Source organism: Enoplosus armatus, chromosome 13 (genome assembly GCF_043641665.1).
Source record: "Enoplosus armatus isolate fEnoArm2 chromosome 13, fEnoArm2.hap1, whole genome shotgun sequence".
Taxonomy (NCBI): domain Eukaryota; kingdom Metazoa; phylum Chordata; class Actinopteri; order Centrarchiformes; family Enoplosidae; genus Enoplosus; species Enoplosus armatus.
The window spans coordinates 9,899,234-9,913,729 of NC_092192.1; the positions used below are offsets into that span (position 1 = coordinate 9,899,234).

Here is a 14,496-nt window from a genome sequence, read left to right on the forward strand (position 1 = left end):
TTTGAAGGTTTCGTAGGAATGGGCCACAGTTTTGCCACCAGTGCTGGAGGAATTATTCAGATCGTTTACATAAGTAAAAGCACTAATACCACACCGTAAAAAACAAAACAAGTCCTGCATTGAAAATGCAAAGTAAAAGTATGTCAGTATCATCAGGATAATGTACTTAAAGTATTAAAAGTAAAAGTTCTCAATGCAGAAAAATCTCAAAAAAAGCCAGAAAAACCTTACAATTATTCAAATAAATTAAAATAATTAAAAGGAAAAGCATCAAATATGTACTTAGTTACATTCCACCTCCCTCTTCCACACAGTAAGGCTGCCCTCTAGTGGCCGGACACCACGTTACATCAATCTGGTCATGATGTGGCCATGACCCATTGCTGCATGTGACCCAACATTATGACAGTTTAATGGTACAAAGAGCAGCGTACCTCCAATCTTTGCACAAGGCAAATCTTTATTAATGTCTCCAGGCATTTATTTATTGATGACACTTGTGCTATAATAATCCCAGAGACACAACAACATCGAACAGTCAACTTTGTCAGGGTTTGGTTTCAAATAAATTATTTACAGGTTGCGTACATGTGATACCAATGTGTTTCCCGCCACCTTACAGTTTAGATTTTAATATTCACACAGTTGTTTGTATGAACAGGAAGTTGATTGCGTGTGTTTAGGCTTCTTTCCTCCAAAAGGCACTCGAAAGAGACACTTCCACTGCACACTTCAGATAAATGAACTCACTCACCTTTTCTAAACTGTTGAATGAATTAATCAATATTAATGCCACCATTCTGACCTGAAGTCTGTGTAATTGCAGGTGGGTTCAAATAATCCGAATTTCTTCACTGTCAATGTTTTTTGTCATAGACCCAGATACACAACATAGACACTTCATTAATTCTACACCTTCTGATGAGTTTCCAGTACGGCTATTGAGTGAAATGGCTATTTACATTTTTATCAAAAATAAAAATACGTTTCTTTCTTTGGAAAATTTGAGTTAAAATGGAGGCATGCATTGATTATAAATATGGATGTAATCTATAAATAGATTGTGTGTGAGAAGAGATTATGACCTGAAGGTGTCGTGTAATGTTTAAGAGCAGGCTTCATATTCAAACAAAATGTATGGAGTCCCAAAGTGTTCAATATTTAATAAATTAATTAGTAATCATGACATAAATAATTACATGAATCAATTGCATAAAATGTATAAATCAAACAATATTTTTAAAATAGTTTTCAGATATCAGTCTCATTGGAGTTATATGAATTTTATTTCATAATATATATTTATTATTTCAAAATGCCCTTTTCAAAAGTATGTTTATATTTCATAGACATTTTTTTCTCAATTACAGTTTCATTTTACAGCACTTTTTATTTCCTAATGTCACTTTTCATGACAGTGATGTTGTCACCGACCCCTCACCTTTCAGCCAATCACATTCCCCCTGCCTCTCTTAAGCTAGCTCAACAACTGCTATCAAATTTAGCCAGTTAGCTTCTCTTAGCTAGAGTATACAGACTCAGTAACTAAAGCTATAGCTTAGCTTAGCTTATCAAGGCGGCACGTGCTACCTAACTACCAAGCCTAAAGCTTAAATTATTACTCAGCATCAAAAGGAAAAGATAGTGTTAGCATTGTTAGCTAGCTCCTGATGGAAACCACACAGAAAGACTGTCACATAATGATAAAATGTGATGTGAAATAAATCGTTATTGAGGAAAAATGCCATTATGAAATAAAAACAGACGTTTGAAAATAAAAATAAAAAATTAGAATAAGAATGGTGGAATTAGCTGAATGAATTGTTGGTTAATTTATATATTTTACACAATTTATTCATATGATTATTTATTTCAAAATGTCTTCCTGTATTTATTTAATATTGAACACTTTGGGGTTCCATACAAAAGGCTTAACTGTTCTCACCAGTAAACCAACACAGAGTAGTAAACACAGCTGGGTACTTACCATATTGATAAAAAAAGAAAATCCTTGTAGTGATGAAGTTATAATGGCTATCAGTGAGCAGCTACAGTAGCTTTTCCTTTCAGCAAACAGCAAATGTTCCAGAGGACATTTTCACAGTGCAAACTCTTTCTCCAGCAGTCGTCAGCAGGTCGCAGTCAGACAAACAAACATGACAGAGTCAGTATCTCAAACTTTGGTTCCATTTGAGTTCATTATCTTCCACTCAGTGCAGTACTCTTTCTGTCTCATCGCTCTCACTGAATATTGTCTGTACAAGGTTGAAACATATTCTGAGTATTATGCATGAAAAGGAAGAGGCGTGGCTCAGTCTTGGCATCACTGATTCAGATTTAAATTAGCATGAGCATAAACACACTACAGGGACAGTTATCAGTCTTTTAAGAGATGTGCGCCTACAACATAACTGGCCACTGGAGTATAACTGTACACATCAGGAAAGGCCGAAAGTGCAGTAAAGCTGCAAAGACCGCAGGATTATTACAGTCACACACACACATGCACACACAACAGTGAGGGGGTTAGGATGCTTCTTGTGCTTCTACGCCTGTAAGGAACATCGACAAAGTGTCGTTAAGTTTGGAGCCATAAACAGGCTAAAACAGTGTCTTATATATAGAAGTAAAGTGTGTAACTGAGCAGGGAAATATTACGAGTCCCCCAAAAACACTGGCCTGAGTGCAGCCAAGGCCAGAGAGCTCTCCTGCAGATGGAGTCCACTGAAGTATTACCACCTGCCACCCCACATGCTGCACCCAGGTGAATCAGCAGAAGCACTGCCGGCTGCCCTTGGCGACCTCCTCAGAGGAATGAACGGTGTTGGGGACAAATCCACTCTTGACTCCCTCCCACCCATCCTGGATCTTGATGTCCCCGCTCCGCACCAGCTCAAAGATGTCCTTGGTCAGATCCACAAACGCCTTATGAAAAGGAAACAAAACCAGATTGTGAAGGATCATAAACGGTCATAGAAATGTTCATTTGGCAAAAGGCATTAAGGGCATTTTATTCTGCATCTTAACAGGAAGTTGCACTACGTTACAGTAAAATGTGTCGATGACAGCTCTTGGTTCGAAAATAAGGAAAGCCGGGAATATTCTGTAAACAGGATGCATCATTTAGTTATGTTTGCCATAATTTTGCTAATTGCTAATTCCACTTCTATTGAGCTCTGTGAAAATTATCATGCCATTAACATTTTAAGCTTTAAACTGAAGTAAGCCATCTTAAATTCTTTGTGTACTTTCAGTTAAAAATGGAAAAATGAACCCAAAGGAAACTACAATAACTCTGGGGAGGGCTTTGCTTTTTAAAAAAGTGAAACATAGAGTTTAGCCCTCCTCATCATCATTTTTGTACAGTCCAGGTACACGGGTACGTCAAAGTACACATTACAGAAAGTATAGTATTTTTAAATATCAGTATGGTGCAATTACATCAATGTGATAGCATAAATGTCTTACTTAGGCCACATGATAACAAATAACCATCTCCTTGACAACTGAACTGAGCAACTCCATCCTTTGAGAAAGGCCACAAGATTTGTTTCAGAAGTTGCCTTGAAGCTGATGAAGCCAAACACACAATAAGAGAATCACAGATTATCACGTATCTGCGATGAAAAAGTCAAAATCTCATCCGCACCTTCTCCACGTTGATAGCCTCTCGTGCCGATGTCTCCACGTAGCGCATCCTGAAGGCGCCTGCCAGCTTCTCCGCCTCCTGCTGGGTCACCTGACGCTGGGCCTCCAGGTCACACTTGTGACCCACCAGCAGGAAGACGATGCTGTGCGGCTGGACGTGGCTCTGGGCCTCCTCCAGCCAGTTGTGGACGTTCTGGAAGGAGCGGCGGTTTGTGATGTCGAAGAGCAAGAGTCCGCCCACTGAGTTACGGTAGTAAGCTCTGGTGATAGACCTGGACAGATAAGTAGATAGACTGTGAATTTTTCTTATTGTCCACAAATTCCATGAAAAGCCCAAAACCAACAATGAATTGATCCCACTAACAAGTCACATCAATGAGCCACTGGGTGATATGTTCCAACACGGCCACTGTAGTTTATTTTTAATTTGATGCAACATACACCATCCTTCTCACTAACCCGCCACAGGAAATAGTCCCCACCAAATTAAACAAATATATAAATCGATGACCTGCTTTGAAAGATTTATGTCTTCAGTAGGAACCAATGGGCTGAGAGCCACACAAGTACTGAGAAACGAACTAATACATTGTTTTTGGTCTTTTCATGGGATTTGTTGGCAATAACAATATGAAGTATATTGCCAGCCATATCCTTTAACTATGGTTAAGAGGTTGTTAGTTGGGCAACTAAATCACTTGGTTAAGGTTCGTGAAAGATTGTAATAGTGACGGAATGGAAACTCTGGTCTTCTGCATGAAAGTCAAATGTCTACACACTTATCCACCACCCTAACCTCTCTGTTTCACTACATAAAGAGCTAACTACTTGGATGGATGGCGCCGGATGGAAATCATGTGCTGCAGATTCATCCAATATGAATGTATTTCCTGGGGTGACTGGGCTGCAGCCACAGTCTGAACTGCTGTGGATACACACATCGAATTCAATAATGGTCACTTCACCCAAATCACAAAAAAGCATATTTAAACAGAGTTAAGAATTATGACTTCCCTCCCCTGTCTGTGGCTCTTACCCCAAGTCCATTTGTTACTTTTGAAGATATAAATTGTTAAAACTGGTCATGAATGTATACTCATTTTTTTATCTCTTAAATCAGTCAGGCACAGTCGTTTTTAGTAAACGTTATTCAAACAGGAGTAAATACAGCATTTGTTGGGGACTATTTTCAGCTGCGGATTCAGTGGTTTAATTATTATTGACAATCACCAGTGTCTCAAAATAAACCACAGAGCCCATGTTGATCATGATAAAGAAGCTTGTCACCTTAAAACACACGCAGGAAAAAAAGCCCTGAAACATAAGCAGCAGAGATCTGTGTGACTTCTGTTTAATGTCTCAAGATGCCGTTTTGTGGATGAACAGAGAAAGAAAGCGTCCTGTCTTCACCTGAACCTCTCCTGTCCTGCAGTGTCCCAGATCTGTAGTTTGATTCTTTTGCCCGGCTCGATCTCCACCAGACGGGAGAAGAAGTCCACCCCGACCGTCGGGTCTGACACCTGGGCGAAGCGGCCCTCTGTGAACCTCCGGATCAGACACGACTTGCCCACCGTGGAGTCTCCGATGACGATGAGACGAAACTGATAAAGCCATATTGTCTCCATGTCTCACCAGAATAAAATCTGTGACAAAATAAAATCATTCACTCAGTAATATCATCCATATTCGGGCTTCAAATGTCTTGTTTTGTCCGACAAATACCAAAAGATACTGAGTTTACTATCAATGAATTGTTTCAGCTCTAATCCATATTAGATTGTCTTGACCAGTTCATCTAATCATCTAATCTTTTGAGGAAATAACTAAACTGAAATGAAAATGAAATGAAGATTGAGCTTTATTAGCTAGAGATGCTGATATAATGTTGATAAAGCAATGATATTCACAAAATATGAAATCTAAAACACGGTCTTGTCTTGACCTTGCAGCTGCAGTTTTTCCTCCAGAACAAGATCAGTCCCTGGAAGAGTAAATTAGGACAAATATGAACTAATGCTTCATTTGTAGATCTTTTTTCCACACATGAAATCGCAGGAAACCACATTACGTAGAATCCTAACATGATGTCTTTTGTCACACATTTCAAACGGAAAATGGCAATAAATGAGACAAAACAACAAAGGATGTGTTTAAACAGATTAAACACAAATGTGCATTCAATCCACTGACTGCGTTGACCGCATGGATCATTCTTTAGTACTGTGGCACCCATCATGAGGAGAGCGTAACAGGCTCAAATCACCTCAGCAGCGTCCATGTGATTTACAGTTGGGTGATCTAATTTGAGGGGAAAGGAGGGGAGGGGGAGGCCACTCCTCTCCAACTCAATAAACATTGGCGTAGTCAGCCCCCATGTGGATAGTAGACTGATTGTTATACAGCAATAACACACAATGAGGCCTTGAAGCTAGCCAAATATAAGCTTAAAGAAGAGATAGCTGCTAAACATGGCTGCTAGTTGATAGTAGATACTTGACACTGCTTCCTAGTAGGCCTCCAGCCACACTCCTAATAAGATATCCCACAAAGTTCATAGAAAATGATGAGTGAATTGTTTGGATCATGAGGCCCAGCCCACTTAGCCTAATGCCAGTTTGAGTATTATTTACTTTAATGATTAAGAATCAGCACAACAACCTAATAAAAAAGTAAATAATGACCTACCTTAAAGTTAAGAGCTCAGTACCTATAAAAAGCAAACCCCATATCGGTGATTATGTCTTTTAAAAAGGATCCTCCAGAGCAGCAGTGGTCGTGTTATTGCTCACAGGAATAACCTGCACCAACAACATGCATCACATGAACTAGGCCTCTTGTCTACCATCAACGTTTGACCCGTTTTTGAAGCTTAAACCAGCCTGTTGAGCGCGCACACCGACAGATGATCCGAGCTGCGGGTGAATTTGAGCAGGACTGTTGATGTTTCCGTGATGATCCGCGGATGAAATGGCAGCAGGACACAACAGCAGCATCACACATCCTCCTCCTCGCCCTCATCAGCACCATTACCGTAACTGCACACAGAGCGGCGCAGCAGTAATCCTCAGCGTCCTGCTGCTGCCTTCACAGGCTGTAGGAACAAAAAACTGTAATCACGACGTGACATGAATATACTCGTTTAGTCTCGTTTTTTAAATTATTATCAACCTACAACATTGTTCACAATTATTTTGGTATTTTTGGTGTAAAAACCATCCAGCAACACGTAGTTACATTAGCAACCGAGTCTTTTTTTCTTCTTTTTACTAAACTACCAGGAAGTAGACATGACATCAATCAACATCCCATCCCAACCCCACCCCCACCCATGGGAGAGAGACATTAATGATTTTACAAACTAAACATAATGAATGATCATATATAAATATGATGATTAAGATATTATCATTAGTTAAGGGAAATGCTGTTTACATGTTAATGCATATGTAATAATAATCTAATAATGTAACGTTAATATAATAGTGTGAAACTCTGAATGGGGCCATTTTGTATAATGAGTAGGACTGTTTTTACTTTTGATACGTTAAGTATTTTGCTGCTAATACGTCTGTAGTTACTTTTACTCATACTAACATTTTAATGACTATTACCTCTAACAGAGTACATTTGTACTGTGGTATTGATACTTTTACTTACTGAGCCTGAAAACCCCCTCTGCTGCACTACAGGTTCTTAATCCGACTTTTACGAGGACCGCTTAAACGCACCAGCAGTTAACAGGGTCTTGGAGTTACAGGATCAGAGAGTGGACCGTGAAGTAAACGGATCCAGACTGTCTTGTGTGATGAAACTGGTGGCCTGCGGTGATCACAGGAGATCTTGACCGCTTCGTTCGCAAATCTCGATGACTTGGGATCATAATAACGTTTGTTTTTAGTGCATTGGACGGAAGAAGATGTTCTACTAGCCTAATACAATTTATTTTACCGTCCATAACTTTAATATAGTTTACAGTTTGGTTGAGATTCCTCTGCACCAGCATCCTTCGTAAAGTTTCCAAAGGTCTACTGAGGAGTAGTTTTTCTGCAGAGCTGCGGCCATGCAGCAGGAGTTGTTGTTCAAAGTCCTGGTCATCGGGGACTTGGGAGTCGGAAAAACGTCCATCATCAAGCGGTACGTCCATCAGATCTTCTCCCAGCACTACCGAGCCACGATCGGGGTGGACTTCGCCCTGAAGGTGCTGCAGTGGGACAACGACACTGTGATCCGGCTTCAGCTGTGGGACATAGCAGGTCTGTGAAACTTTAACGTAATGCATCCTGGTTTACAGGCTTATTGTGCATCAGGTGACTGTTAAAACTATAAAGCTCTGCCTGTAGATCAGGACTGGGATTTATTTTCTGTAGGAGAGAGTGTGTGTTTTGGGATCTTTGGAAACAAAAACCTTTTGTTTCACCCTCAGCAGCTGTGAAAACCTGTTAAGTTCTTAAAGCTGCTTCTGGAAATAAGCTTGTGAAAATCAATCTGAGGGCAGTTGTAGGAAAGAAGGAGCCTGTAAAAAAACATTTAAACATGAGAAAAATGGTTGTTGGACAGCACTGCAAAACATCTGCAACTTATCAAGCAATTTGTGAGTCCTAAAAGTCCTGTTTTCTGTCAGTGCAGTAAGATATATGAACTGATTTTCAATACAATCAACTGTCTTAAAACAAGACAGAATAACACAGACTCCTTCACTTGAATACAAAAAATTACACATTCTTTTACAACTCAGTGATACACAAGCATAACTTTATAAGATGGAGATTTTTGCAGTGAGTGATGTGAACTCCCAGTGACAGCATGTCTGTCCACTGGATGCCTGGGTCCCTCCCTGTCATTTCATGCCTGGTTGAGGAATGTAGATCTTGTGCCTGGCTGTGACTCAAGTGATCCCATGCTCATAATATCAGTCACATGATGGCAGCTACTGTAGAATAAACACACACACACAGACAAACTCACACTCCCAATATTTGTCACTAATAAACCGTGCTGTGAGTTGATTTAGTTTCACGGACTTTAAAGGTGTCTTTACATGAATATGTGTGTGTCTGATGGCTGTCCATGCGTCCCAGGACAGGAGCGGTATGGGAACATGACTCGTGTCTATTACCGGGAGGCGGTGGGAGCGCTGGTGGTGTTTGACGTGACGAGAGCCTCCACGTTTGACGCCGTGCTGAAGTGGAAGGATGATCTGGACTCGAAGGTGAGACGTCTAACGTGGACCCACCTCTGGTCAACATCCAATGGAGAAGCTCAAACTGAGACCTTTCTTTCTCTCCTGTCATTTTGTCCCTTTCAGAGGTGTAAAAATTCACAACACACAAAGCCACATATACATTATCCACATTTCAATCTAGATGTCCTCAATTTTCAGTGAAGTATTTCAATGTCTGGGTTTCACATACTGTATTTGTAAAATGTCATTAAAGTATTCAGAGTGCATTACTTTTCTAACTGTAGGAACAAATTCAAGTGAGATTATGCGACAGGATTAAGAAAGGATTTAACAGCTGCCAGAAGCACAAGTGTGTGTTGACAGCTCCAAAGAGCAGGACTCTTTAAAAGTAGTTGTAATTGCATGCCCAAAATTTATGTAAGGTGACATCAATAGCCTGCACACAGCAGCACCTTCATGTTTTCCAGCCCAACTTGTCTGTGATTGCTCTGTAATGCTACTGAAAGGGAGTAAGAGTCAAAGGATACTACGTTGGAACTGCTTAAAGCGTTCAGATGGGTCTGAAACCCCCTTCCCTTCAAACCTTTCTCATGTCAGAACAGTTGTACACATGTACACACAAAAAGTGAGGGAAGTAATTGTGTGAAAAATGAAAAAATGCAGCTTGAGAATGAAGTTTAAACTCTGCTTACTTTCTCACCTTCATTTATCTGGCCAATCGCTGCATGAAGTGGGTGTCCATGTTGTATTATTGTCTTCGGAAAGTTTCAGAAATTGTGAGTTATGACATCAGAAAAGGTGAGAGGGGAGGGGGTTCCAGATGCTATTTTACCATCCGAGAAGCACTGCGGTTGAAGCATACTGACGCCTTAAAGACTCCATCATCAATATGATTATATTAACAATCTATCAAATGTAAAGAAATATGTGAAAACTTGAATCTGAGCTCTCCTCGTTTCGAGCTTGACACCTTTACAATTTGTATCTTGCACTCATGATTAGATTTGTTATACCCTACATACCTAAAGATAGATAATACAAGCGTACTTTTACAACAAATTCTCGTAGGGTTTTAAACTTTAAATAGCCCAAAAAGTAAGTTGCATGATATTACAGTTTGAACAACCCTCATGTTACCCGTCTTTCTTCTCTCTTAAGGTGACCCTGAACCATGGGAGGCCAGTTCCAGCTGTACTCTTGGCCAATAAGTCAGACCAGCTGGGTTCCCAGCAGCCCAAACTTGACTCCTTCTGCAGGGAGAATGGCTTTGTTGGCTGGTTCGAGACCTCTGCAAAGGTACGAGAGGGGAGACAGTGGATGCGCAACATTGGAGATAATTACTGCAGCTTTCTGAACAAGTAAAATCAGTGGAAAAAACATTTGGAGTTAGATTCAGGCGGTAGTCACTTTTTTCACAAATCATTTAGTGATTTCTATCCAAATATGGGCCGGGAATATAAAAGGTTAGAGTGCTTTTTTGCTCAACCCCTAAATGTGCTTGTGTTGAAAAGGCGCTTGACTTGAGGCAAAGACTAAAATAATTAATTCGGCGCTGAATCATAGTCATCTGCTCTATACTCCACACAGTTGGGTTAACTACACATTTGACAGGCTAAAATAACAGTAATGTTATTAGATAACAGAAGCCCTCTGTAAAAATAAATGATCCAGAAAATTACCGCGCAAACACTAAATGTTAGAAAACAGTATTTGCTGTGCTCTCAAGAGACAAATAGAGGAATGTCTGCAGTCTGGTGTGAATTGGCCCTCTGTTTTTTTCCACTCATCCAGAGCCCTTCTAATGAGTTACACACCAGGGTGCTAGTAGTGTAGTTAGTGAACATGAAGGCTCAGCAGACAGGACAGAAACAATAGTGTTTCTAACGGTGTGTGACATCCTGGCTTCTCATTAGTTTAGTGTGCAATGTCAGAATGAAAAGGGAGATAGTCAATTAAGTCAAAATCAGACTTTTTAATATGTTGTATTTTCCATTCTGACTGTGATAAAGGTTGCATTAAACAATCGTGGACAGCTTAGGCGAATGGCTACAACAGGCAGCACATTTCTACATCTCAGTACCCAGAAATAATGTGTAACATAAAGGTGACACTGCACACTGCAAACACATTCCTGTTTACCTGGCAAACAGTAAAAGTAAAGGTCTTGGTCAAACAGTACATAACGGTATATTGTATCTACCGCCATGCTAGCAGCTCTGTGAGGCTGCACTTAGACACAACGGTGCTTTGAGCCAAATACTAACATCAGCATGCTAACATGCTCACAATGACAATGCTACCATGCTGATGTTTAGCAGGCATAACGATTACCACGTTCATTATCTTAGTTTTAGCCTGTTGGCATGCTAACATTTGCTAATTAGCTCTAAACTCAGCACTAGGCTCATGGATATGTCATTGTTTTTGCAGGCGTTTGGTCATAAACAAAAGTACCTGATAAATTGAAATTTTGACCTGATGAATGCCAAGATATTTCACTCTGAACTACAAATGTCAACCTCATGGTGGCACTAGATGAAAAGTCAGGTGAGCTCATCTTCTGGGAATGTCTGTACAAAAATCAATGGTAGTCCACTCAGTGGTCGTTGAGATATTTCAGTTTGGACCAAAGTGGTGGACCGATCGAACGGCAGTGCCATCCCTAGAGCAAGGCCACTATGGCTGTGTGCAGGAAAGTGCAGGATTTCTTCACAGGTGTCTTCTTTTATTCCCTCCCTCAGGAAAACGCAAACATCGAGGAGGCAACGCGCTGCTTGGTAGAGCACATCCTGAACAACGAGGAGAGCCCGACGATAGAGCGAGACCCCAGCTCCCTCGTCCTGTCTGGATACACCAACACCGTGAAGGATCATGTCAACTGCTCGTCATGTATGAAATGGTGACTCCTGACCAATCACAGAAAACCAGGAAGTGAGCAGCTGTGGGGCCACGGCCACAGAGATAAGTTTGGCTCAGGGACTGTGTGTAAAAAAAATCACCATAGGCTACAGTGATTAGTGAAGGAAAATGTAAAACAGGTAGAGCTTTGTACCAATGTTCATGGGCTGTGTTCACACTGCAGGGCAACATGACATCTAGCACACAAAGCTTGATATGTCAACTTTTTATTTTTTATATTTTAGTTATAGGTTATGATTTATATTTCTCAGCTATGTAAAACTTTTGTTTATTTCATGCTTTTTTTTCTCCACAGAAATTGTACGGTATTATTTTATCTTTTAGAGGTATGAAAAAGGTCTTTAAAGTAATTACATTTGCACATGAAAACTGCACATTTTTTGTGCTACATTCTATGATGTAACTCATATCTATTATCAGTATAAACTTACAGTCCCTCCTATGGACTCCTATTTTGTACACATGCTTCTCGTGGTTGCTTTGAACATATTTGACATTGTGTCTTTGACATTTGTCTGAACTGACAGCTCCTAAAACTTTGGCACTTTTGTCTGTAGTGTGAACACAGACTAAAATCATGAAGCCTTCTTACATTCTTTGCACTTTTCCTCAGCCCATCATCACGCAGTCTGCTGTCAGGTCAGAGTGACTAAAATGAAGTCTTTAAGAGATATGAAAACAGCTAAAACTGAAAAATGCTGAAAAAGTCTGCAGAGTCCTTAATTTCATGCATACTGTGGGCCTTGTATGAGTGCTGACTGTACAAGGTGCATTTTTACCAGTGTTTAATCAACACTGCATCACAACGAGCATCAGAATTACAATCAGCAGCCTGTGGAGGGTATACAGAGAAAGCTGAGGATGAGCTTGAACCTAAAGCTAACACACCCACACTTTAGTGAGACTGAGATCTATGACTTGACTGCAGATTCAGGCTTCCAGCTCAATCTGCAGAATTACGTTCAGATTTGTTCAGATGTATCTAATGTGTTTATTATAGACTGAGCATGAGAATTCATTCCTGCCCTTTAAAATAGTAGTTTGACAAAAAAAAAGAGCTGGATGAGAAGATTTATCTGTTCCGTTAATATAAAACTACAGCCAGCGGTCGGTTAGCTTAGCTTAGCATAAAGACTGAAAACAGGGGGAAACAGCTAGCCTGGCTCTGTCCAAACAAAATCCATCTACCAGCACCTCTAAATCTCACATATGAACACGTCATATCTTGTTTGTTTAATTAAGCATAAAAACAACAATTCGCCTTTTTACGAGCGTTATGTGTGGGACTATTTCTTGGCTCGGAGCAGTTGCCAGACAACCAGAGGAGACTCCAGGAAGTTACTGTGCCTGGCCAAGTCATAGTCAGTCACTTAACCTCCCTGTAGAGCTGCAAATGTAAAGCTAGCTATTTCCCCACGTTATGTAATATTAATCCCTTTATGTAACATTAATACACAGCAGGATACATCCTGTATATTCATAAATGGCCTGTTAATATGTAAAGACATTTTCTTTCACATTGGATGATAAACCAAAGGACTGGAAAATCTGTTTTTTGGCATGCAATCGAGAAAAACACACAAGAATCCTTTGTAGCCAGAAATAAACATGAATGTTGTGGAGGTAATGGAGAAGAGTCAATTTCGAAGATATGTCCAGTAAATGGACTGCTCAGTGAGTTGATAACACCTAAAAGCTATTAGTGGGAGTGAGAATCTCTTTAATTAGGAATAGCGGAAGTAAAGTGTAAACCACTTTACGACATCTGTGGTTCTTCCAGCAATACTCTTTTCATGATATACAGTAGCATCTCCTTATAGTTAAGCACTAATTTCCATTTCATCATGTATGTATGTGTGGTTTAAGTCTATACCAGTTGACATTTCATCCTCAAAAGATGGATATTTCACTCTAGATATAATAACTTTGATAGCAAACCTGACTCACTGTCAAACTATTGGCTCTATTGTTGGTATGAGGCGTTAAATTCAACCCGAAAATCAATTTCTTGGCAGTCAGAAACGTGGTATGTGCTGCTCTTTTCAGTGCAGGGACGACAGAACAGCCGCCTTTGTTGAGTCTGCCTCGAGTGTTATTTGAAATTCCATGTTTTCAAATTAGGCATTTGCTTTATATTTTACTTCACTCCCTTTGATGTGTAATAGCCTGGCCTTGTAATGCAACACATTTGTAAGTGCATTCTCTGTGGACCAGACTACATGCAATAAAATATGCATTTGTGATGCTGTACACTACGTAGTATGTTTTCAGCAGCATTGTTCATTCATGTCACATCCTCTCAGCTCAAGTCAACACGTTTCACCCTCAAAATCTGCAAATAAATCTTGACATTGACTTGATTCACAAAGAGAGCAACAGGGCTGAAACAATTATTGGATTATCGGCAACTATATTTATAATCGATCGTTTCAGTAATTTTTTATAGATAAATGCAAAAACATTCCATAGCTCCAGCTTCTTCTGTTTTGATCATGGTAAACTGAATATCTTTGGGTGGGTAACTTGGGTATCTTTTGGATGGTTTGAGCATACACTGGAGTCACAGTGGAAACCATCAGTTTCTCTAAAAGATAATTAACCTCCAATGTTTGAAAACCCCCTGAAGCTTGTTTAAAAATGAAGGTATTTCCAGAATCCTCAAAGACTCTTTTAACCATCTGGTTGAAAAAGTACTCCGTCTGCTGTATGATAAAAAAATATATTTTTAACCGATTTCCCAAGTTGCA

The 14,496-nt window shown here is 39.9% G+C and overlaps 2 protein-coding genes across 2 annotated transcripts; one reads left to right on the forward strand and one right to left on the reverse strand.

Annotated features, from left to right (window-relative positions):
- Positions 1 to 2,769: 2,769 nt before the first annotated feature.
- Positions 2,770 to 5,273, reverse strand: LOC139294855 (ras-related protein Rab-39B-like). Its single transcript, XM_070916806.1, has 3 exons — positions 5,059 to 5,273; positions 3,650 to 3,920; positions 2,770 to 2,925 (listed from the first exon to the last, which is right to left on the reverse strand). The coding sequence occupies exons 1-3, from the start codon at positions 5,271 to 5,273 to the stop codon at positions 2,770 to 2,772; spliced, it is 642 nt and encodes a 213-aa protein (XP_070772907.1).
- A 2,435-nt stretch (positions 5,274 to 7,708) lies between these two features.
- On the forward strand, positions 7,709 to 11,733 carry LOC139295346 (ras-related protein Rab-32-like). The gene is made up of 4 exons (XM_070917524.1): positions 7,709 to 7,901; positions 8,727 to 8,857; positions 9,989 to 10,126; positions 11,572 to 11,733. Exons 1-4 carry the CDS (start codon positions 7,709 to 7,711, stop codon positions 11,731 to 11,733), a joined length of 624 nt encoding a protein of 207 aa, XP_070773625.1.
- The last annotated feature ends 2,763 nt before the right edge of the window (positions 11,734 to 14,496 follow it).